Source organism: Enhydra lutris, unplaced genomic scaffold, assembly GCF_002288905.1.
Source record: "Enhydra lutris kenyoni isolate GAN:26980312 unplaced genomic scaffold, ASM228890v2 scaffoldscaffold2, whole genome shotgun sequence".
Lineage (NCBI taxonomy): Eukaryota > Metazoa > Chordata > Mammalia > Carnivora > Mustelidae > Enhydra > Enhydra lutris.
Genome location: NW_019154086.1, coordinates 54,700,500 through 54,726,224, shown reverse-complemented (window position 1 = coordinate 54,726,224; position 25,725 = coordinate 54,700,500). Strand labels below are relative to the sequence as shown.

At 45.1% G+C, this 25,725-nt stretch overlaps 1 protein-coding gene across 4 annotated transcripts in view; it reads left to right on the top strand.

The window, feature by feature from the left end:
• Positions 1 to 25,725, top strand: part of LOC111148615 (BOC cell adhesion associated, oncogene regulated) — a 70,040-nt gene that overhangs the window by 20,559 nt on the left and 23,756 nt on the right. For 3 of the 4 annotated variants that reach the window (XM_022505360.1, XM_022505341.1, XM_022505369.1), the window contains 2 exons: positions 14,088 to 14,263; positions 15,169 to 15,447. In XM_022505360.1, coding sequence (XP_022361068.1) covers positions 14,182 to 14,263; positions 15,169 to 15,447 — 361 coding nt within the window. In that variant the 5' untranslated portion in view covers positions 14,088 to 14,181. Of the gene's footprint in view, positions 1 to 8,885; positions 8,921 to 14,087; positions 14,264 to 15,168; positions 15,448 to 25,725 lie in introns of those variants that run through there. The other variant, XM_022505350.1, reaches the window with a different exon arrangement.

Here is a 25,725-nt window from a genome sequence, read left to right as displayed (position 1 = left end):
TGCCTTGAACAGAAGAGAGTTTCCTCGTGTGCTACTTCTCCTCACATTTTCTTCTCCACCTCCTCTTTGGCAGGCCCACCCCTACCCACCTCATGCTTGTCTGGCCTGCCTTCCCCACTGAATAAGAACCAAATCCTGGTGAGGGATAGGTGAGGATATCAGACACTCAAGCACCACCTTCCTCAATTCAAGCAAGCTCGACTTCACAGCGAGAGCACCCTTGGGGATTCATCAGAGCCAAACTCCAAGGACCAAAGGGGAAAAGATCTTGGAAATGATCTTGAAGTAGGTCTTTACAGCTTAGCAAAGATTCACTGAGTACCTACTATATGTCCAGAAGAGAGACTTGGAAACAAGTTATGATATAGTGTGAGATATGACAGTGACAAAGCTGAGGCTTAAGAGATACTCATTGGCCTCCTTATTAGCTTCAAGCCTCTTTCCTACCTTAATTGATCTTTCCCATTTTAACTGATCTTACTTTGATCTTCTAGAGCTATGCTGGGAATGAACTTGGACAATAGAAAGGGGAACTCTTTTTTAGGATTCATGAAAGGCGCTACATTGGAGGACTGATCTTCTGTGCTGAGCAGGGCCTGAGTGTTGTGTGTGTATGTGTGTGTGCGTGCGCACGCGTGCGTGCGTGCACACATACACACTTAAGTGTTTGACACGTTTCTTTTCTCAGTCCCCTAATGCCTTTGTTAGTGGGTCTGGTTCCTTGCCTGTACTTAGTAAAATCAGTGGCTTATTGTTGATCTTTGCCTAAGGCCATGATGCATTTTAATCTTGGTATAGTAGAAAGATATTGTCAAAGCTGAAATTCGACTAGGTTCCAAGTTGTTTAAGGATGAGAGGCTGCTCGTACCCTCCATCAGTGTGTGGCACCTAGTGGGTACCCAATGTGGGTTTGCTGAACTGACCTGACTTCTCCCCAAGCCTGCCCCAGGAACCTGAACTTCTCATCCTGAACTTGGGGTTGCCAGCTATATTCCCTGCTCTTGTCAGCATGAACACTAAGTAGAGAGCCCTCATTTGTCTTACTGTGCATCTGAGACAGATCCTGTTCCCTTTCCAGAGGATTGGGGGAAGAAGCTATTTCTGTGATTCTGTGTATGCTGCAGACTGAGCAGAGCTTGCTCTCCAGTGTACTCCGGCTGTATGTCCTATCTTCTCAGGCCTCCATTGCTTTCAGTGGCTACTTTCAGATAGAATCAAGTCCCAGCCTTCCCCGAGCCTGCTTAGGACAGGTAGTAAGGCTTGTGTTTACCCACTGATCACTTGAACAGGATCATTTTCTCTTTGTCCTAGGAGATAGGACAGTAAGCTGTTAAAATCTGCTGTAAGTGCTGTTCAGGCCCTAGGACAGGTTTGTTTATATACCCTGTTTGTGCTATCTACCCAGACTTTAATGAATTCCTTTTACGTGGGCTCTTGTCAACCGTGAGCATGAGAAGGTTTTGAGAGTGGATGCTTCTGTTTCCTCTCCAGTCACTATGTTACCACTTTACCTCATTATTTACTTGTATGGATATAGCCCTGGCCATAGGCTGTAATTAGAAACAGGTAGGTGGATAGGAGCAGGTGGCTTTGTTGTAGCTTTGTTCACTCACTGACGAGGTAAGCTCCTTTCTGGAGCTGGGTTGGAAGTGGGGGTCCAAGGGATCAGGGGATTGCTTTCCTCTCTATAAACACTTTTCCATAACTTCTGGTCCCAAAGGACCTATTGTCTGATGGGGATCTTTTCCCCTTTCTCTCTGAACATGTAGAGACATTATGGAGAAATTATGATCATTATCACCATTATCATCATCAAGAGAGTGCAGAGAGAGGGCATAAACAGGGTGAGGGAGAGGTGGTGGGGAGCAGTTATTAGCTTAAGTGATATAAATGTGGACTCCAGTTGGGTAGAGAATAAGAGGCTAGAAAGCAAGTCTTGCTGGAAACTTGGAAACACTGTAGCATTCTCTGTGGATCTCTTATCCCACAGGCCTATTGTGAAGTTCTGTAAAACACTGTGTAGAATGTAGGTATTACTGCTTTTTTTTTCTTTTTCAACAAATATTTCTCAAACTCCTGAGGCATGTGTGTATGTAGTACAGCAAATCTGCTCAATTTTTTATAGCACAGAAGGAATAAGCAAAATGATGGTATCACTTGTGTCTGGAGTTCTTAAAATGCAGCATCTCAAAGTCTTAAACTACATTAATCTAAAAGCCCACTCGGTGGCAGTGCCACTATATGAAATTAGACCTCCAGGGAATGGCTTCCATGACATCTGTCCCCTCAAATTGTTGTGTGATTGCTGTATGCCAGGCTGCTTTCACACTCAATCTCTTTAATTCTTTGTAGCAACTCAGCAAAGGAGGTATTACCATTTTTCTTTTCACAGAGCATAAACTGAGACTCAGAGATTAAGTTATGTACCCAAAGCTGCCTTCTACCAGGGATAGAAGTGGCAGAGCTCCTATCTAAACCCAAGGCTCATGGCTTTTCAGTACCAGATCCCGCTGGGTTTCAACTTTGTCACTTAGCGGAAAAACACGTCTATAATAAAAATTTGAGTTGCCCCCTGAAATTCTCATATGATAAAGCAATGAGAAGGGTTTTGATAACCTCTCTCTCCATCTGTAAAATGTGGACAATAACACTCCCTAGGTTGTGAAGATTAAAAGTGATTGGGGCACATGAAGCCCTCAGCACTGGGCTTGGCAAAGAGTAAGAGTTCAACATATTTAGCTGCCTTTCCCACATCTCTGCTCTCCTCCCTCCTCCCCTCCTCATGCTTTCTCTTCAGGCCTCAACCCATCCTTCTCTTTCTGATGCAACAGCTTTCTTATTTCTCCATCTCTTTTGCCTCTCTGCCTGTCTCATTCCACCCTGGCCTCAAGCTTAGGGTCATATTGATGTTGGCCAGTTAATACCTACCCACAGTATCCTCCTAGATTAGATTCCTTGTGGATCAGTGGCTGCAGGAAGCCAGAAGCCTCAAGCATAGTAGGGTGTTTGTTTTGGAAAGAGAGATAAGAAAGAAAACAAAGCAGGTCCTTGAATGAAGCTCCAAGCCATAGGAGCCTCTGCAGAGGCACTGACTTCTGTCCTGGGACTTGGCCCTCCCCTCCAGGGCTGTCCACAATCTAAGGACCATCTGGTTTTGAAAAATAAAGGCCGTGGTTCTAGTCCTTTGCCCCTAGAAAAACCCTGTGGTTCCACCACTGATAACTGTATCTTTCTCTGTGCATCCCTCTTATAGATCCAGGGCCAGATTAACAGTCCTCCGTCTCCTATTTCTTATCTGAAAAACCCTTCAGTTTGGCAAACCTCGGCTGAGCCCCTGTGATGTGCCAAGGCTTTTTAAGATGCTAGGGTCACCAAGATGAAGTTAAGAAGCTAGGCTTCAGGAACTTTACAGTCTGGGGTCAGAGGATAGAGATCCGAGGCCCATCACAGACACACACATGATCAAACACACAAATTATTGTGGAAATGTTATAATAGATATGCGGAGCACTGTGGAAACTGGGAGGAGGAATAGTCACTGGAGGCATCATACGGTGTCACGTGAGGTAAGCTTTGAAGGGTAATTAAGAGTTCCTCTGGTGGAATGAAAAGAGAGGGGGAGATGGTTCTGGCAGAAGTGAGGGTGTGAAAATGCAGCTTGCCTGGATTTTAGGGCTTGTGGAAGGAAGATCTGGGAAAGGTTGACGGCAGCCCAGTTACAAAGGACCTGGAAGGTTGTGTGATGGAGTTTGGACCTTACTTAATCATACTCAGTTGGGGAGCTGTGGAAGGTGGGTCAGTTAGGTCCTTAGCTTTTTTGTTTTTAACCGACCTCAAAAGGGGGGAAAAAATATCACTCCTTCCTTCCTTCACATTTTCAAGTCAGCTGCTTTTGTTTCCTTTCTAGGCCTCAGCCAACTGCTTACATGCTTTTTACAAAATGAGATCTATGTTTTTTTACTTAACCTCTTTTACATATTTTTCATGTTTCTACCTGATCTTTATAATTGCCATTTTAATGGCTGCATAATAATCCCATCAGTTATTATGCTATAATTTATTTAAAGCAGTAGAGTGAAAAGGATTGAAAAGGTTTTAAAGCTGGAAGCTGTTCAAATCCCAACTGTGATTTACCATCTGTGTAATCCTAGACAAAATATTTAATCACTCCGAGGTTTAATTCATTTATAAAGTGTGTTGATCATAAACCTACCTTGCTGGGCCATTGTGAAGATTGTATCAAATTAGATGAATTATGAATTACGGCCTGGCTCTTATTCAATGAGTGGTGGCTGCCACTTATCATCTTTACTGATTGGCTGAGCTTGATGTTTTAGAAGGAGGGTAGGTGTTGATGGGTGGGTTAGATGGGGGGAGGAGAGCTCAGGGAGCCAGCCTGAGGGCTGTAGACCCACAGAGGCCAGCAGTAGTCACCACTAGTCCATGTAACTGTTGAGTATCTGAAATATGGTCCATGTGAATTGGGATGTGTAGTAAACATAGAACACACACTAGGTTGAGAAGACAGTACGGAACAGAATATAAAACACCTTGTTAATAATTTTTATGGTAAGTATACATTACCATGTTATTTTGGATGTACTGTGTTAAAAGATGTTAAAATTACTTTCACTTGATTTTAAAATATGGCTACTAGAAAACTGTAAATGACATATGGAGCTTGTATTGAGTTTCTCTGGCTGCTTTGAGTCCCTATGACTGATCCCATACAGGAAAGACAGGAGGCGTAGGTACATTTGAGTGTGTGTTTATATAAGTGGATCATTAGTAGATGTCCCCTGAGCAGTGAAATGAAAGGCAGGCATTTGTTCTAGACCAGAGAAGCTATCCCCACTTGCCTTGAGTTGGCCATCCTGGCTCTTAAGCAAGTCACACACAGTAGTGGTCACATTTCTGACCAAAGCACTCGTTGCAGGGAAGGCTCGGAAGAGCGTGACTTCTCTACTGAGCTCGCAGGGTGCTTCAGGCCCAGTTGGCAGAGAAGCACTGGGCGTCCCGCTCGCTCTTTTGTGGCGTGCTTCTCTGTCACACGTGCAGTGTGTGGGGATCCCACAACTGGGAAAAAGACCACACAGACAATGAAGGTGGAGGGATAGGCTGCTTCTGGAGGGGGGATAAGTGCTCTGAGTCCAGTACAGCCCTGCTCTACTGTGTGTCCTCACCTTCTCTGGTTTAGAGTCAGAGAAGCAGTATTCTCACCTTTATGGATTTGATGCTGAGGCTGGCTTCGGGGTAGCATTTCAGATAACCAAATCCTATTTCGGTTTTCTAGCCAGGAATTGAAATTGTACCTAGCTCTTAAAATATCCATTGTACCATTTCCTGTAGAACCCCTTTAGGGTTCTTAGGTTATAGAGCCTTAAAATCAAGGTAAAGTTTAGAAGCAAAGAAAATTTATAAGAACTTGTATATACTTTTCTACAGTTGGTCTCCTGTGGGTTGAGCTCAGGAGACCACAGATTTTGGATGCATCTTAGTGGGGTAAGAACAAGGCAAGTGGAAGATACTGAGTCTGGAGGGCAAAAAGTAAACCACAACAAGCGCTAGTATCTGCCTTGCTTGAAGAAGTTTTTATCTGAGTTAGCCTGCCTGACTTTGGCCTTGTTTGATATGGATAACAGAAAGGCCTGGTGATAGACCCTGGCATCACTATGGCAGAGGCATTGCTGTACCTTTACCAGGAGCATTCTCCTCCTAACGTACTGTCACCTGTCTGAGCCCTGACTGCTGTCGTCAGGTGGGACAAGGGTGTCACGTTCTTGGTCAGCAGTGGTTAAACTATAACACCATGTATATGTTTCATTCACTTAGCAACCATTTACTGATCTCTTTCCACAGGCCAGCAGACACCATGGGGTTAACTGTTTTCTGAGGAGAGTATATGAAAGTTTTAATAGCTTTCCTTTGCTTTTGTTTTCTATCATGATTTTAAATTTGTGACTTTTGTTTTCTATCATGATTTTAAATTTGTGACTTTTACGGTCACAGAACAAATAGCCTTGTTTCACAACTTATGAAACTGATTCTTTTTAGAGGACTTTTACTTTTAGAGGACTTCTTGTATTCTGGGTACCAGTTTAATTTTTTCTGAAAAATGGGAGAAATGTACTCTTTACCCCTTCTCTACTCTCTGCCCTTCTTTTGGGCCTTGGAGAAGGATCCCCTCTGATCTCTGGGAGCCCCAAGTTTCCTTCCCAGCAGACATACTTGTGACAAGACTTCATCTGCTAGACAGCCCACTCCCTCAGTGCAAGGGGCCCTATGTGCCCTGGTTGGGTTGTGGCAGACTACAGCTCTCACCTCTTCCTCCATGCCAGTCAGCCAGAGGAGGAACTCACCCCCAGTGTGGCAGGCCGGTAGGTCTTCTGCCCCTACAGAGATTAATGTTTGAAGTAGTTTCATCCCACTACACTACCTGTGACTTTTCAAGGCAATTATGAAGAGCTGACACCAAAGGCCTGACACCTGAGGCAGTTAGGTGTCCCTGGCGAAGCGACTAGCATTGGGGGTGGTGTTGGGATACCTAGGCATAGACAGCTGCATAAATACTAATGTCTCTGTGCTCCAAGGCCGTGCTGGGCTGTGCCTACCCACCACTCTCCCTTCTGCATGTGCACAGATTCAAGCCAACACCTGCACACATACAATATATCCCCTTGCAGGTGCTGTACCCCTCTCCCCACTTGGTCCCCCTGGAAGCCCCCAGTTCTCACCTCTCCCCACCAACTGCAGCCCCCACCCCAGCACTGTCATTCCTAACCCCAAAGCCCAGCCTTTCTGCCAGCCCAGGCCTCTCCAGGTTAGAGCTCTCTGGGGACCCTTTCCTATTGAAAGGAAGAAAGAAAGAAAAAGGGAGGAAAACCAGAAAGAAAGAAGAAAGCAGAAGAATGAAATTGGACCGAAGGGGCAGTGGTGCCTTGAGCTATCTCACTGCATTACAATGAATATGGACTCTATTAAGCTCCGTTCTGCCTGTTAGTGTTTCCCAGGGCAACACAGCCCCCATATGGCAAGCATGCAGCAGATTAGGCTAGGCCCCTGGGCCTCATTGAAGGCTGGGGGGGCTTGACTGGCAGTTGAACCCCCTCCCACCTCCCCCTACTCCTCACACTTGACACTGCCTGTGTTTATCTAAAGCAAGGAAGGGGGGGCATTTGGAAGGGTTTTTGTCTGTCTCGGAGAGAAGGGAGAGGAGAGAAGGGAGAGGAGACTGGAGGCTGGGTGGGTTGAGGGAGGTTGAGGGAGGAAGGTGGGTGGAGGTGGGGTGAGAGGGGATAGGCAAGGAGGGAAAAGCCTCATAAATATTCAAGAGGAGTGGTGAATGGAGAGAGAGAAATAAAGCAGATGGAATTCATGTTAAAGAATGCCACAATCACCCTGTTTTGAGCCCTCCAAAAACAAAACAAAACAAAACCAAAAAAAAGGAATGGCTTTCTAGGAGTGTAGGAGCTGCGTTTATCCAATTAGCAGGGCTGTCAAATTGAATTTATATGGAATAGGGTGGGGGAATTGAGAAGAGAGTGTAGAAGAAAGGAAGTGGGTTTTCTTTTCTCTTAAGGTTTGTGGGGCCCCCCACCGCCCTTTATGGCTAGATTTTTAAATTTTCTTAAAGAGAAATTTAAGGAAGGGATATGTGTGACAAATGTGACTCCCTGGTAACTTTTTCCTCAAGTGATTGAGGTGGGAGAGAATTAGATCTGTCCAGTGGGCAAATCAAGAGACCACATCTTCCCTTTACTCGGAAGGCAGAGGTGGCTTCTCCTGGGATTCCTCCCCAGAACCAAGATGGTATGTCTAGATTCCTTCTTTCCCCTTTCATAGATGGTGAAGAGGTTCACCTACCTCAGTGGAAATAGGTTCTTTCTGTGTTGGTACAACTTGTTATAAATTTTTAGTTCAGTGAATGAGGAGCCCAGGTTGGGCAAATGCCACTTTGATTATTTATTGCCTTCTCAAAAACCATCAGTGAGTCCCCTGTCTGTGGTGCTCATCTCAAACTCTTTTCCCTAGTCTTCCACAGCATAACCCAATCTCAGTTTCTTACCTTGCCTCTTCCCATTCTTCTGAAAGTCCCCATAATAGGGTACAAACTCTACAGAGGAAATAAAAGAAATTCCACTAGAGTACTGGAAGAAGATATTGGAGATGCTCTTAATGTTTATTTCTTTTTTTTTTTTAACTTTTTTTTATCTGTTGGTTTTTTTTTTAAGATTTTATTTATTTATTTATTTGACAGAGAGAGATCACAAGTAGGCAGAGAGGCAGGCAGAGAGAGGGGGAAGCAGGCTCCCTGCTGAGCAGAGAGCCTGATGCAGGGCTCCATCCCAGGACCCTGGGATCATGACCTGAGCTGAAGGCAGAGGCTTTAACCCACTGAGCCACCCAGACGCCCCTTAAGGTTTATTTCTGTCTAAAAAAAGTGAAAGGAAAGAAATTCAGCTTTCCTGATATTTAATACCAGGTTTGGCAGTGGTACCTTTAGCCTGTATATCACAGGGTGATGCATAACAACAGTAGTAAAAGATCTCCTCTGGTTGACAGTGGAGACCTCACTGGCTTATTCACTTCCCAGTTTTCCTTTTCTCTGTTGAGTGGATTTACAGATTATATAATTTACTTATGACTAAATTAATGGTCACAAAAGGACAAGTGGCTTAAAGAGATTGCTGCAAAGAAACTGGGGCTGAAGAGTAGGCAGCTAATCCAAGCACACGCTAACAGGAAGAGAGCAGCAGGGCTGACCCTCTTCAAGCCACATAAGGAAGTAAAAATAATGCTAATGGAATCCCATGTGATGAGAGGTCAGCAAAGTAATTAATATTCAAGCAGACTATTTGAGAGAGGTTATAGCCATATCATTACCAATGTACCTAATCCTAAAGAGGCTTTCTGTTTTAAGGTATTAGCTTTAATTGCATTGTAAACAACATTATAAACAATCATGATTAACATGTTATTAAAACAGGGCTTCACTTTTGCCTACTCTTTTCAAATTTTAGTTGGGCAGCCCATGCATTTAATTTATGAATAAATGTGAATGGGTTAGGCATATTTGCCCAGAATATTGTACTCCTAAGAAAACAAGATCAGAAAAGTTTGGAGACCACTGTTCTAGATAAACCTGTAACAGCCAAACTGCTTGATGTACCAGCCCCCAGACAGACCTTTCCCACCAGCCGTGCCCTCAGCTCTTTATATATACACACATCCCAAGGGGCCTTCTAAACCCTTTATCCAGGGGACCTTTCCTGAAGACCCAATATTGAAAATGCTCCCTTCCTATGCTCCCACTTGCCCCTTCTCATTTGTGACTGAATTGGTGATCAGTTAAGGTTTTAAGATAAAGAATGCTAAAGTTGTTACATGAGAGGAATCCCCTAAACTTCAGTGGTTTTGTGCAACAGTGGTTTATTTCTTCTGTCCTGGATTGCCTTGACTTCTTCCACCTTGGAGCTAGAAATGCAGGACATGTGTCACCAGGACTGGAGAGGGGAGATATGGAAGGTGGACCCTGGTTCTCTCTCTTAACAGCCATAGCCTGGAAGGGACACATGACATATTTGCTCACACTTGCTTGGCCAGCTCTAGTCACTTGGCTCTAAACCTTCTGCAGAGAACGCTGGGTAGTGAGGAGCTTCTGGAGATTTGCTGAACACTAGCTGACTTAAAGTCCTGAGCTGTCGTTCGTCAGAGATCCATCCTGTAGTACAGTGACTTGCGTACTGTCCTCTATGGGAGATCAGTAATATTTTTTATACCTGGTAATAGTGAAATCACAGTAATCATACTTTTTACTAGACACTCAGTCAAAATCTGATTAAGGAATAATCTAGAGGGTGCCTGGGTGGCTCAGTCAGTTAAATCGAGTCCCACATCGGGCTCCTGCTCAGCGGAGAGTCGGCTTCTCTCTCTGCAACCCCCCACCCCCACCCCGGTGCTCTTTCACTCTCTCTCATTCTAGCTCTTGCTCTATCACAAATACATACATAAAGTCTTTAAAAAAGAAAAAGGAATAAGCTAGGAATATATTTAGAGGCTGGCTAGAGCATGGCTTATACTTAAGAACATCAAAGTTTTGTTACTCTTGCCTGTTTGACATCAGAGTTGTCTGGGTAGATGTTCTAGGTATTAGTCTAGAACTGCACTTGCCCAGTGTGGTTCCATTAAAAACTCAGTTCCTCGTCCCAGTAGCCACACTTAAAGTGTTTGATAGCCACACGCGGCTAGTGACTATTACTGATAGTGCAAATGGAGGACATTTTCACCATTGCAGAAAGTTCTATTGAACGGGACTGTGTGAAGAATAGTACAAGAGGGGCACCTGGGTGGCTCAGTGGGTTAAGCCTCTGCCTTCGGCTCAGGTCATGATCTCAGGGGCCTGGGATCGAGCCCCGCATCGGGCTCTCTGCTCGGCAGTGAGCCTGCTTCCTCCTCTCTCTGCCTGCCTCTCTGCCTACTTGTGATATCTCTCTCTCTCTGTCAAATAAATTTAAAAAAATCTAAAAAAAAAAAAAAAAAGAATAGTACAAGATTGTTCTAGATTTGGATGTAAATGGTAGAAGAATGAAAGCAACCACAGAGAAAATTACTCTTTTTCTGTTTTTAAAAAAGATGTATTTATTTGAGAGAGCAAAAAGGCGCGTGTGGGCATGTGCAAGAAGTGGAGGAGCAGAGAGAGGGGGAGACAAGCAGCCTCCCCGCTGAGCACAGAGCCTGACATGGGACTCAGTCTCTCAGGACCCTGAGATCATGCCCTGAGCAGAAACCAAGACTCAGATGCTTACCCAACTGTGCCACCCCCCCGCAGAGAAAGCTACTCTTATAGATAACGATTCAGGTAACGTTGCTTTTCTGCGTAAGAAAGTAGATTCGTTCTTAAAGTAGTCTTAAGCAGTTGGTAAATATCTCAGAAACTGCTTGGTGGGAGGCAGTATTGGGATAGTAGAGATAGCCTGGGGCTAGGAGTCAGAGGACCTGACTTGAAGCCCTAAATCTCTCTTAATTAGCTGGGAGCCCTTCTGCAAATCACTTATCTCTCTGCTCCTTGCTTTTCTCATTTATAACATTTAATATCCAGAGGTGTTATTCCAAGCTATTATTTTATTTTCTCTGAGGTCCCTCCTAATTTAAAATCTTTCTTTTTAATTAGGTCTATGGGTAAAAGTACAACTTTTTAAGTAAAAATGACCTTTCTTAAACTCTTCTCCTAAATCTATTTAAACTCATGTATTCAGCCCTTCGGGAACTAGATTCATTTGCTTCCCAGGGATCTCCCCCAGTGCCATTCCTCTGAGCAGGAGCTCCACCCTCTTTCTTGAGGGCAGCACTCACCGCCACCCCCCACTGCCTTCCCACAGCCACTTGGCATCACCTCATAGGAGCAAAACTTCTCCCTGCCTTCAAAGACGTTTGGGAAAAGTGAATCTTACTCTCTAGAATGGGGAACTTGCAAAAAAAACAAAAATAATTTGGGATCAGAAATATTTCTTTTTGGGGTGCCTGGGTGGCTCAGTCGTTGGGCGTCTACCTTCAGCTCGGGTCGTGATCCCGGGGTCCTGGGATTGAGCCCCGCATCGGGCTCTCTGCTTGGTGGAGGCCTGCTTCTGCCTCTCTCACGCCCCCTGCTTGTGTTCCCTCTCTCGCTGTGTCTCTGTCAAATAAATAAAATCTTAAAAAAATAATTTCTTTTTTCATGTGGCTAGCCCCCCTCAACCAATGGAACAAAAAACTTTGTCAGATCTTATTCTTGTCACTAAAAGGATGCTTTTTTAGAAACCATTCTCTCTACGGTATATGCTAGATCACATGTTCTTCTGTTTCACTCATCATGGTTATTGGCCAGAGGATATCCAAAGGGTGTGCTGTGTGTTTAAGACCACGAAGGCTTCCCTATTTTTCTAAGACAGCTGCAGTGTCCTGAGCGACCACGGAGGGGATGTGGGCTCCTGTGCCCTGGTCTCGCCTGTGCTCAAGCCTGTCCTCTTGGAAGAAGGTGGAGCTGGCTGCCTCTTGCTGCTGATGGATTCACAGTTGTTTGTAATTTTCTCACAAAATAAATACTCCAAGGCTATAATTTCTCGTTGGTCTCAACCCCAGAAAGTGTATTCTGTTGTTGTTTTTGGAAAGTTTTGAAAATGTCTGCTTGCTGGATATTATTTCAGTGGGAGCATGTATGTCAGCAGTTACATTTCTCAGACACATTTTCTTTCTCTTTTCCGTGTCCAAATAACCCTTCAAAATAGCAAGTACCTAGGCCTCAATGAGGAATTCGTGTCGGAAATTTATTCTCCCCTCTGTTTTTTTTTTTTTTTTTCTTCATCTCCCCTCTTTTCCTGAGAAAATCCGTAGAAAATAAGAAGGATCTAGACATACTTTGCATTGCCAAGAAAAATGCCAAGAAAAATAACAGGACTTACTGTTGCCTTCACCCAACTTCGGAATTGTACCTTGTTCATTTCATGGTGGGGCAGAGCCACATTGCAAGTAGGAATTCCAATTCAGCCTTAGTTGTCTTTTATGTTTAGATTACAACAGAATTCTCAGAAGATACCAATCTTTGGGATTATCTTTCTAGACCAAGCTCACCAGGTAACTCGGTCCAGGAAACAACTCTGTTTTCCTGGCTGGGAAATAGGCTGCATTATAGCTGCACTGATGCGCCTTCCGCCCTATTTTTGTCATAGCTCCGCCTTTTGTGAATGAGCCTCCGGGTGACCTGCTTTGGGGTCATTAAATGGTATCTGTTTACAACTCTGTCATGGGGATTAATGAGTTAACTCCTTTCTCCCTCTTTACATACCTGTTTCCTCTTACTCCCTTTCCCTCCCCAGATGCATTCTTTTCTCCTGGTTGCTTATAGAAGTGGGTTGGTGGTTGGTAGCAAAAGTGGGGCCTGTTTCCATTTTGATTCCTATAAATTACCAAGGGCACAGAAGTAACAGTAATTGTTTGGCTGGTCCTCGTTAAGCAGGAGGGGGTCTGGGCTGAATTTCCTCAGTAAAAAACTCTGTGGACTTTACAACCCAAACACCTCTGCAGCCACCCTGTGCTCAGATAAAACAACAGCCTTCCTGTCCTCTTTGTCTGCTTGTCGTCTTTTTGCCCTTTTTCAGTCTGTGTTCATTTCCTGCCTCCATGCCTCCTCCTTCCTTCCTTTCCCCTCCTTCCTTTCTTGAGACACGGACAGAACAGGTGCCAGCAATTTTCTCAGGGAGTTGGGCAAACTGGAGCATGTCATCATCAAGTTCCTAAAATCCTTTCACTGGTAATTCACTCAGAGCTCTAGACAAATAGGTTATTTCGTTGGGGAATAGTAGAGAATTAAAGCAAGTATCTGGAAAATTGAGAGGAAACCAAAACTTGCTTTTTAGTATTAGTTTCAAAATCTGTTAATGGAGTTTTCCTCTAGGACTCACTGTTAAAATGCCTCACTGTTCTACATCCCCCTTACTCCGAATCTGTTAAGCTCCCCACTGGGTGCAGAGCACTGATAGAAAAAAAATGTGAAAAGGTTCCTATTGTGTTTAAAGCACAGAGATTTGAAAAGATCTTCTTGGAGTTTCTGAGACCTTAGGATTCATCAGGGACCCCCCCACCCCGCCCCAAACAAGGAGTCCAGCATGCATTGTGCATATGATGGTACTGTCCATGATACTCTGGTAGTGGGAGCATGGACTGCTATGTGGCTGTGGATATCTGACCTCCTGCGGACACATGGTTCCCAACAGGTGTGTGAGATGCTCACAGCCCAGACCCTCGCCATGGCTGGGGGTTCCAGCCCCTCTAATGCTGGGCTCCCTTGCCCTCCTTGCTGCCTGTACACGGGGCAAGCCTGTAGCACTCATGCCACAGTAAAATCCCCTTCTGGCTCAGGGGAGCCACTTAAAAGAAGCTTCTTTTAGATAAGAAATGACAGGAAAGTGTTCTCTGGTCTTCCAGCAGCTGTTCAGGTCAACATCTTGAATGTGGCCAGCATGTGTGCTAGAGGCAGGGGGCAAGGGGACAGAGCCAGGCCCTGTGGCAGGCAGCCTCACTCACCAGGGCCTTTTCTCTCTTTCTCACAACAGAGCAGTGCGGGGGATCGTAGTACCTCTTGGAGTGAGTCCACTGGCTTATGGGACGTTGGCTCGAACCCTTTGTGACACCGTGCTGCATGGGACGATGACAACTCAGAGAGAAAAAAGGCCCGAGGTCACCCTCGCTTGCCTCCTCTTGGCCACAACAGGCTGCTTTGCTGACTTGGGTGAGTGCCTTCCTTCCCTTTCTCAGCCTGCCCCTCTTACAAGAACACTGTGCCCCTTCATGTCTCATTCAGTAGTGACCCTTTAACAAGGCCTTTCTTTTCCTGGATTTCAAAGAATGCTTCATTGCCACTGGCCTTCGGGGGGTACACTTAGTAATACAAGATGAGACATCATCTTGGCAGTCTCATATTGTTGCATTTTAGTATTTTGATCGTTTTAAATATATAGCAGTGGAGGAGAAGTAATAGTAACTGCCCTTAACTGAGCATTTACTGTAGGAGATTACGGCAGGCAGTTGGCGCGCATTGTCCTGGGAGCCAAGTGTTCCTAGCCCCATGCTGTAGAGAAGAAACTGAGATACAAAAAGGCTAGTAACCTGGCTCAGAAGCTGTGGCACTGGGGTTTGGGCCCAGGTCTGTCCAACCCCGAAGCTGAAGCTGCCACTCCAGTCTGCCGCTGCCACTCTAGTTTGCCGCCTTCTTCTTCTTCTTCTTCTTCTCCTTCTCCTTCTTCTTCTTCTTCCTTTTTTTTTTTTTAAAGATTTTATTTATTTATTTGACAGAGAGAGAGAGAGAGATCACAAGGAGGCAGAGAGGGGGAAGCAGGCTCCCCGCTGAGCAGAGAACCCGATGTGGGGCTCGATCCCAGGACCCTGAGATCATGACCTGAGCTGAAGGCAGAGGCTTAACCCACTGAGCCACCCAGGCGCCCCTCCAGTCTGCCTTCTGAGAACATGTACAGGTTGGGGAATGGACCCAAGCACCCGGGAGTTCTTCAGGGGAAGATGGACTCCCCCAGGCTGCTCAGCTTGGAAAGGCTGCCTGGGTGCTGTGCTTCTGAAAAGGTCATGTTATTGGCTTCGTGGGGATGTTCATTCATGGCTTTGTCCCTGTTCTCCCTCCAGACCAGATCCCTCAGGTCACTGTCCAGCCTTCTTCCACGGTCCAGAAGCTCGGAGGAACCGTGATCCTCGGCTGCGTTGTGGAACCCCCATGGATGAACACCACCTGGCGCCTGAATGGGAAGGAGCTGAATGTCTCAGATGATGCTCTGGGCATCCTCATCAGCCGTGGGACCCTCGTCGTCACCGCCCTCAGCAACCGCACCGTGGGACGGTACCAGTGTGTGGCCCGGATGCCTGCGGGAGCTGTGGCCAGCGTGCCGGCTACTGTGACACTAGCCAGTGAGTGCTGCTCCTTCCTCCTCAGCCCCAGGGCTCCTCTCTCCTCCTCTCTCCCATTCTCTTTCTCCCCCAGGCCGTCCATACCCCCTTGTCACGTACTCTTCATGTGAAAGGGGGCCTTACAATTTGAAATTTCAAACTGGAGAGCAGTAGGTGCCCAGCAGTCCCCAGGGGTGGACGACCGTTGGGCTCTTGTGAAGCCGCTCTCTAAGTAGGGGCCTGCTGTGGAATAAGTGTCTAGAAGGAGGGGAACTCCACGTGGTTGAACTGTTTGCAGACTATGGCTGTGACTGAGCCAGCTGCTCCCTGTCCCCCCACCCAGTCCTCCATCCCCCGTCCTCAGGGCAGTTATGGTCAGAGCGTTTACAGGGTCATGTACAGTCCGAGCAGAGCTGCCCATCCCACACGTGGCCTCCTGTCTGCTCGAGGGGCAAGTGTATTCCATATGCCAGATATATAAATAGTAGAGCACAATGAGAAGGAAACTGTGACCAAGAATAAAACGAACAGAAAAGAGGATGAGATTGGGGTACAGTCTGGTCCAAGGAGGATGCCAGGTGAAAACTTGATAGTACTCTTAATTTTTAATTATCACTTGAGTGTATTATAGTACCCCCAGTGCAGAACACACATTGCCTCATTTTCTACCCATTGTATATACAGGAGACAAGATTTAAGGAATAAACTTCTGAAGGCTGCGGGGCAGCCCCAACATCCATTCTTAAATGCTGAGTCTACAACCAGGAAATATTAAGAATGACTTCTTGTTCCTTGGACCTTGTTCCCTCATGATGTAGCAGGGTGCCCTTACCCCTGACTGTTTGCTTCGGACTTCTATGTCACTGTCATAATCACCCTCCTGAGTGATGTGTGTTAGGGATCATGCCTAAAGCCTCGAACTTCTGCATTGCTCCTTTAAGTTTGGCTGGGGTCCCTGGGGTGTGCAAAGCAAGAGTCCCGGAGGAAAGCATTAGGAGATGAGGAAGTAGACCAGCAGGGGAGAAAAGACCCCTCCTGCCCTCCCGTTATCAGGTCCCTGGAGGGACATCTCTCTGTGAAAGAACAGGGCAGAGGCTGCCGGCCCTGTTGCTGTTTTCTTGGGAAATATTCAAGCAGCCCTGCCCTTTTCTTGGAGAAGGGAGAAAGCAGGGTGGGTCCTCAGCTGCCCCCCAGGGGACCAGGCTGAGCCTGGGCTGCATCTTGCTGCCTCTTCACACAGTGGGAACCATTTTCCTTGGTGGCAGAAGGAGCACATGAATCTGAGCCCCAGGCCGCTGGGAGGTAGGCTGTGCATGGTCAGTGAGGGAGGTAGGCCCTGGGCCACCAGCTGGGCCCTCCCCTCCACCTGTGCTTGTGGGGTGTGAGGAGGAGGGTACGGGCAAACTTAGGTGAGGAGGGTTGAGGGTAGGGAGGGGTCATCTCATCATACAAGAAGGGCTGAGGTCAGAGCTGCACTCCTACGATCATATTCCTCTTTTATATTTTCCAATTGTAATGAAAATCACATTACAAAAAGTACAGAATTTATATATATTACATATAATAACATTTCCCCTCAGCCCACCATTGTCACACAGCCACTATTTACCATTTTGGAGGATACTTTCCAGTCTTGATCCATACCCATACTTTCTTTTTTTATTGAAGTATCTAATTGACACACAATATCAGTTTCAGGTGTACAAGGTAATGATTTGACATTTGTGTGCCTTGTGAGATGGTCACCACAATAAGCCTACGTACCATCTGTCACCACACACAGTCACCTTTACTGATTGTATTCCCTGTGCTGTACATTTTATCCCCATGACTTATTTTATGACTGGAAGTTTGGACCACTTGATCTCCTTCACTAATCCCCCCCTACCCCCGCCACCCTTCCTCTCTGGCAACCAGAACTCTATTCTGTGTCCGTGAGTCTGGGTTTTATTTTGTTTTGTCTTTTAGATTCTACCTGTAAGTGAAATCATGGGGTACCTGTCTTTCTCTGACTCATGTCACTGAGCATGAGGGCATGCCCATACTTTCACACTGTCATAGCGACCTACTGAATATACAGCTTCTGTCCATATTCTCCCCCCTCAGCATTGTGTGGTAAGCACCTTCCCTTAGCCATATGACTGTATTTACTTTTCTTTTTCTGTTGAGTATAAATGCATCCAGTAAAGTACACAAAGTGCACTAATAAGTCAACAACCGATGCATTTTTCTTATGTCCACCCCAGGTAACCATCTCTCTAGTAGGTTTCCCCTTCCCCTTACCTAGTCATCTGTCCCCCACAGCCTGCAGCAGAGCAGGATCAGAGTTACCAAAGGCCCTCAAACATGCCTTGAGTGGATCTACTATATGTACTGATTGTGGGCCATTAGGTCACTTCCAGTGGTTCATTATTACAAGTAAGATGTGCCTTTTAGTAGGGTTCGTACCTTTAAAGGATAGCGTTGCTCGTCTGTAGATGGTCAGCACGTGTCTGTGAAGGCTCAGGAAACTCCATAACCATTCATTTGGACTCATTAGGAGCCAGGCTGAACGTTTTATTTGGAGGAAGGGATAGTTGGAGAGTACAAGATTTATGTTGGAGCCCTCCTTCTACTTCAAGGTGTATCTGTATGAGGAGAAACCATTTTTCACCTTTATTTTTAAAAAATTCCTGGTCACTTCTTTCTGTGGCACTTAAAGGGATCTGCAGTTGACAGTGAGGACAAAGGGGAGGGTTTGGTTGCATCCCAGAAGGCCCAGGGAGAGAAGAAGTGGGTTGTGCGGAAGCCCAGTGAATCTTGCTTGAAAGCCAAGAACTGTTGGCTTGTTGTGGAGACATGAATCAGGAGTGAAATGTTTGGAGCTGACTGGAGGGACGGAGAAGTGCTGGAAATGAGAGCAGGCTCTGAGGAGCTGTGGCCAGGGAGTGGAACTGCAGCCTGCCCAGCCCGGAGGAGGCAGGGGGAAGGCGGAAGCAGCGGCAGAATGGGGTGCTGTCTTTGGGCTAATGCCATGGGGGATTTGGCCCAGACTCAGCAGTTAGATTAAGTTTCTAAAAGCACATTCCTGAGCAGAATGGGGGCTGTGTTTTGCTGGTTGGCCGATGGAGGGAGGCTGAGTGGTGAAGGGATTACTGAGGCATGGTCTGCATTTAGAGGCAAGGCTGGGCAGTGGCATGCGGGTGCACACGCACACACACACCCACCCACACTCAGCACTTAAGGCTTCCTTTTCCTCTGGCCTCTTTCGCGTGCTTTCAGATGTTCATCCTCAGACAAAGCACTCACTGTTTGGCCTACCTAACAAGGTGCTGCCTCCTATGTCTTCATGAACTCCTAGATCACTGGGGCCTTTCGATGGTGGGGGCTTGGACCTGGCTTGAGGATTCAGGGATATGGAGGAGACTTCTAACAAGAACTTTCCTAGTCCAGACCTCTTTGGCTTAGATGCTGGGGGCTGGGGTTACGCTTGGACTTCACCCCTGTCTGGACATTGGCTTCTGGTCTTCAGTAGAACAGAAACCCATGTGGATAACTGCTGTCTTCACTCCCTGTGGAGGTGTCCATCCCACTCTCCTTTATGCAGAACTTTCTCCTATTGAACCTAAACTTTATTTGTGATAAATCTCTTGCTGCTAATGCCTCACGTCAGACCACCTTGTCTAATTCTTGCTTTTCAAAATACTTTTGACTTTGATCTCCTTTCTTCCTTTCTCCTTTTATTTTACAAGCTTTATACAAGGAGGCCAACCACTCTTTATGGCTTCAGTGTTCCCACTCTCTGCACCTGAACCAACAGCAGACATTGCCAATGGACACCATATTCCTTTTTTCTATACTCTGATTCAACCTTAGAATTGTTCTCAACACAACCCAGCAAGTAATCACAATTCAGCAGAGCTGTGAAAACTGTTTTCTAGTCCTCACCTCTAATAATCCTTACCTCTAGTAAACTCCTACATAATTCTTCATTTTTAGCTTTTTTTCCATTTTTTTTTTTTATTCTTTAATTCTCCCAATTCTCCTATCATCCCTAGGTCCCATTTGTTGTTGGAAATAAAGCAGTGGTAACTGGGTGGTGATTCTGTACCTGGGAACTTTAGTCCTCAAACTAATGTGAAGTCTTAAGCTAATGCTGGTTTGAGACTGGATCTCTAACCCCTCCACAAGGCCGTTAAGCACTAAGACCCAAGCCTGCACTTGAATTATCCTTTCTCTGGCCCCAGATGTCAGAAGGTGAGGCCACTGACAGGAAAGGAAGGAGCTCCCCTTAGGCAGCTGTCTCCATGACTCTAAATCTGAGGAAGGTCAGACGGTGACATCATTTAACCCATGAATAAAAAGAAAAGACTAACTGGTATAATGGAGAATAAAAGGAAACTTAGAAAAGAAAAGAAAAGAAAAGAAAAGAAAAGGAAAAAAACCTTGGGTTTAAGTTTTGCCTGTGCCCTTAGGAGCTGATATGACTTTGGGCAAGTCACTTAATCCCGCAGGTTACCACAACACTGAAATGAGCGAAGTGATAATTATAGCATCAGTATTCATGCATTTTTTGTGTGTGTTTGTGTTTGAGGATCAAATTATGAAATAGTTCAAAATAGTACTATTTTGAAGCCTTTTATAAATGCCAGGCTTTATACATTCACCCATTTGGTGGCTGCCTACGGGAGGCCCTGGGGCCATCGTCCAGCCCTGTGCTGCCCAGCCCCATTCTGGGAGCGGCCTTCAGAAGTACAAGTCCAGACAGTGGCAAAGCTTCCACTCCTAGCCAGAGCCAAGAGACAGGGCTGGCTCATTGGGAAGAGAGAACTAGCCTATTTCCTATGTATTTCTCAGCAGTGCATATACATATGAGCTCTAGCCCGATTCCTACCTCCTCACTGCGCTGGAGGGTGGCCGTGGTGTCACTGCATTGTGTGTTGTCCCTGTAGCCACAGAGCTGCCCATTGATGCTCCTGATGGCTCATTCTTCTAACCAGGTAGTGGTTGGCTTGTGCCAGCAGGCGGGGTGGCCCCTGGCCCTCAGCGCAGGGAGACCCCACATGCAGGAACCATGTTTCTTTCTGTTCAGCTCCCCCCACCTCTGGTTCCTGTCAGATACTTCCTGGAGATCTTCTCGGCTCAGACCCTGAACCAGAATAAGCCATAAGGGACCATTGTGGCCATGTCTTTACTGAAATATTTCTAGCTTTCTTTATCTGTGTTGTAGTCCAGTTCTCCAGAGAAGCAGAACTGCTTATACGTACAGGCACACCTTGGAGATGTCGTGAGTTTGGTTCCAGATGACTCACAAGAGCATGAGTCAAATGAATTTTTTGGTATCCTGGTGCATATAAAAGTTATGTTTATACTATTATGTAGTCTATTAAGTGTGAGATAGCATTATGACTAAAAAAAGTTTGTACCTTAATTAAAAAATATTTTATTGCTCAAAAAGTCTAACCATCAACTGAGCCTGTAGCAAGATGTAATCGCTGATCACAGATCACCATAACAAATATAATAATGATGAAAAGATTTGAAATATTATGAGCATTAATAAAATGTGACACAGAAAATGGGCAAATGCTGTTGGGAAAATGGCACTAATACACTTGTTCGATGCAGGATTGCCACAAACCTTCAATTCGCTAAAAAAAGAAAGTATGATAAAATGAGGTATGCCTGTATATATGTGTAGATATATATATATTATATGTATAATATATTATATATATACATATATATATAAATATATATAATATGATAAAATGAGGTATGCCTGTATATATATACACACACACACATATATGTGTATATGTATATATATATGTATATATAAAATGAGGTATGCCTGTATATATGTGTAGATTATATGTACATATATATACATATATATCTACACATATCTACACACATATATCTACACATATATGTACATATATATACATATATATCTACACATATCTACACACATATATCTACACATATATGTACATATATATACATATATATCTACACATATCTACACACATATATCTACACATATATGTACATATATATCTACACATATATACAGGCATACCTCATTTTATATATACATATATATATACATATACACATATATGTGTGTGTGTATATATATACAGGCATACCTCATTTTATCATATTATATATATTTATATATATATGTATATATATAATATATTATACATATAATATATGTGTATATATATACATATTATATGTATATATATATAATACATATAATATATATATATGGAGAAGGAAACAAAGGCAGAAATAGATTTATTTTAAAGAACTGCTTGACAGGATTGTGGAGGCTGGTGAGTCTGGAATTCGTCGAGTGAGCCAGCAGGCTGGAGATCTGGGAGTCCCCCCAGCAAACTGCAGAGCACCTGTTCTCCAGCACTGAGTTCAGTGTTTGGATGTTCTGGAGATTGGTGTCCTGAGAGTTGTCCTGCAGAGCACAGGAAGACCTAACCCTTGCCTTTAAGGAGCTCTTAATCTAATGGAAAAGACTGACCGCCATAACGTGTTAGCCCTAAAGCCAGTGAATCCCCAGCAGAGACAGAAACAGATTTGCCTGGGAGCTCAGGCTGACAGTGATTCATTTCAATTTCAGGGGTTGGAGGAAGATTTGGGAGTTGAGCCTTTAAAACAGTGTGTGGGGGACAATCTTTCTCTCTCATTTCTTAAGTTCTCTCATACCTTTCTAGACCTTCAACAACTAAATTTTGCTCTTAGCATTGTGTACCTTAGATTTAAGCCCATTGCAGTTTCTGGAACAGTGCAGATGCATCCACAGGGAGCTCGATTTCCACAGTAAGGTAATTCCATGGTAAGTTCAGGGACAGCCTGAATGTAGCCACTAGATGATTGTCTCTCTCTTGCTACCCCTATCGGATTCTCCCTTAACTCTCCCCCATTTCTCACTGTTTGTTTCTCTTTTCCCTTTGGGAATGTATGTTCTGTGATTAATAAAGGAAACCTCAGAGTGTTTTCTCCAGGGCCACTCCTCTCTGCCAATCTGCTTCAGCCAACCAGTGACTCCTTGACTAAACAAGAAGGAACCATTCACTCCAAGTTGGGAAAACATTTGTTGTTAGCTTAGGCTTCTGAGGGAATCCTGTGCAAGCCCTTTGCTTTGCAGCAAGTGGGTGGTGGCAGGAAGAAGAGTTGGGGAAGGAAAGGAAACACAGGTGGCGTCCGAGCTTGCCCAGGACGGGAAAGGAGCCCACAGCCGGAGGCTGGGCTGGTGATTCTGCCAGGCTGGGGATATCGAGTCAGCTCTATAAGGCGGTGGACACAGTCGGAAAGGGAGAATGAGCCTCAATGTGAGATTTAGCTGCTTTATTCTGTAAGTTTTATTTTATTTTGCCAATGGGACAAGAAAATTAGTGACCATTTATACCCAAAAGGAGCTAAGCTACTTGAATATCTAAATAGGAAATGACTAAAGAATACCTTACAGTATTAAACCAAGTCCTATTAACCAAAGTGCTGTTTTCTATTGGATACAGGCAGAAATTCATGCCTCACAAAAATTTCCCCTGATATTCTGGTGAAATCTTCAACACTAACCCCATCAGGCCTGGTGCAAGTGCCCAGACAAACCTGCAGTGTGAGCTCAGGTCAGGGCATTATGGCAGCAGCTGTCTGCCCCAAACAGCCAGGGTTCCAGTTCTCTATTGAGTGATGGTCACAGTTTACCAAAAGAAGACCTCAGGTCCACGGTGCATCTTCTACTAAAGACACATTTACAATTCCTACCCTTCTTCTCTCCTCAGCATGTTCTTTGCACACACAGCCACATGCTTAAGTAAAAATCTTAGGTCCATCTTCTAATCTAAGAGCGAAGGGAGGACCTCATAGTGTGTTAAGCAGGTACCACCTATAAATTCAATGAGCCAGAGCACACTTTGCTCAGGAAGGTGAGGGACGCATTAATTAGCTTACTTGAAATCACTGGAGCCCTCTAAGGAACATGATGCAAGATGGTTCCTTTAAAATAAAAAAGTCAGGAGAGCAGATGAGTCTGTTGTCTCCCCCTTTTCTGTGTGTGGAAAAGCTTAGGGATTTCTACCTTGACCTTGTTTGTAGACTTTCAGCCCTTCCCGGAGCCTGGTAATAACCCCAAGAACAATAGAACAGCGAGTCTGTCCTGCAGGTGGGTCAGTGTTCACATCTAAGATAAAGACAGTCCCTCAATAGTGAGCAAAAATGCCAGCAAAAGTGGAAAAAAATTTGCTGAGGCAAAAACAGCATTTTTTTTTCCTGAGGGAAAATGATGTTTAATGTTGAGTGACTGTGCTCCTTTACCTACAAACATGTGAAGACTTTAGGGATCACAGAACAGGACTCAGGCTGTGGCAGGCACTTAAGCCCCTCTCGCAGCCTCACCTCCCACTCTAGACCCCCCAAACTCTGCCACTTTCTCATCTTGTATATTCCCCTTGTTTTGGGGATGGTGCCCCACCTGCCTGCAGCACCATCTTTTCCATTCCCTCAACATCTGGAGTGGGGTTTCCTCTTCCCAGCTTCCTCAACACCCTGTGTTTCCTTCTCTAGCCCTCTCATTTGCCTGGAGTACAGGGACTGCTGCCATTTGTCTCCGTGACCACACAGCTTCCCACAGGACCTGGCACACAGTAGGCCTTCAGTGAATGTCTAGAAAGAGGAAGACTCCCAGATAAAATGTGTCTGAAGTCTCGAAGGTCAAAAGGGGCATGCAAAAGGCAAGCAGAGTTTTCTTCACCAAACCCTGATCTATGAAGAGGCTTAAGGAAGTTAAAAAGGATGAAGCAAGGACTTAGGATATAAACAGGTTGAAGATACAAATAGATTCAGGGAGGGTTCAGAAAAATTGATGGATGTCAAAGCCTAAAGGGCTGTTTAAAAGGAATTGAGATGTTTGGAGGAAACTGGAAACTTCGAAGGGAGATGCCGGTGGATGAGGCGCGGCATTCTATCCGGCAGTTCATGGGACACTCTCAGAGGTGCTGGCAGCCTGCATCAGTAGCCACCACTGCTTGTGGGAATATGTAGTGCCCAGGTGTTCCCAGGAATATGTAGTGCCCAGGTGGGCAGAAAAAGTGGAGCCACTTTGGGCCCTGCTGGCCTTTGGACAGTGCCCGCGCCTCCCACCCAGGGTTCTGCATGTAAGAACCATGCTGGGGCTCTCCTCTCCATTCCTGCTGAGTGTCTTGGCCTCCGTTTTCTCTCCCCTCCCTCTTCCCGTACAGGCCACCAGCCTGCCAAAGACTCTGCCAGGATCTAACTCTGGCTCTCAGGATCCTAGACCACCAGGATTCACATTAATTTTCCCATTACTAAGTTTGTAGTTTATATTTGGTTGATCAGAGAAATATGTATGATGTGGGTTGCTGGCAAGTAAATCTTTTTTTTTTTTTTCCTTAAGTGTATTTTTCAAACCATTTCATTCCTTCATCGAGTCCAAAAGAAACTCCCAAGTTCTGCTAACCAGGCCTACCTCATCGCAGCACTGAAGTCAGAGAGATGAGATGGCCTACAGACATCTCTGTTCATCTGGCTGCCAGACTCCATGGAGACATGGCTTCCATCCTTGTCTTCAAGGATTAATCACATTTCTTGTTCTCTTATTTAAAAAAAAAAATTTTAATGATTTAAGCCAAGAAATTTCTGAAGCCTTAGGCCAGTTTATTGCACATCATTTAATGACATTGCAAACTGGGTTCTTTTTATTTTCCCTTGTTCCTATCATGCTCCTCCTCCCTTTATGCCCTTTCTCCTCTCCTGCCCACCTCTGGTCTTGGCTTTGATCTTCTGCCCTCATCCTCCTAATTCTTCCATCTCTCCTGCATCCTCAGCTTCCTCCCACGGCTCAAATCTGAGTACAGACCCCCACCTCAAGGGGAAAGAAAGAAACACAAGATGGATCAACTAATGTATTTGGCATCTGCAAGGGTCTTTTTTTTTTTTTTTTAACCCCCATGGAAACTGTTTTTACTTAAGTAAGAGACAGCATGCCTTGCTTTCATTGGAAAGTGTTTGAAAAATTTCATGCCATGTTTCCATGGCTTTCAGGAGAGAGTTTTGGAGGCAAAATTATTTGTGCAATTGGACAGGCAAGAAAAAAACTCCTAACAAAAACAAACATATTTATCCACTCTCCTGGACTGCAGAGGGAAGATGAAAACTGCCTCTGCCAACCCCTCTGCCCTTTCTGGGTTGCTCCAAAGCTCAAGGGGACCTGATTTAGGCTGGAATGCTGTTGTAGAGATGGTAGGGACTAAGCCTGCAGGTACTACTCTTGCA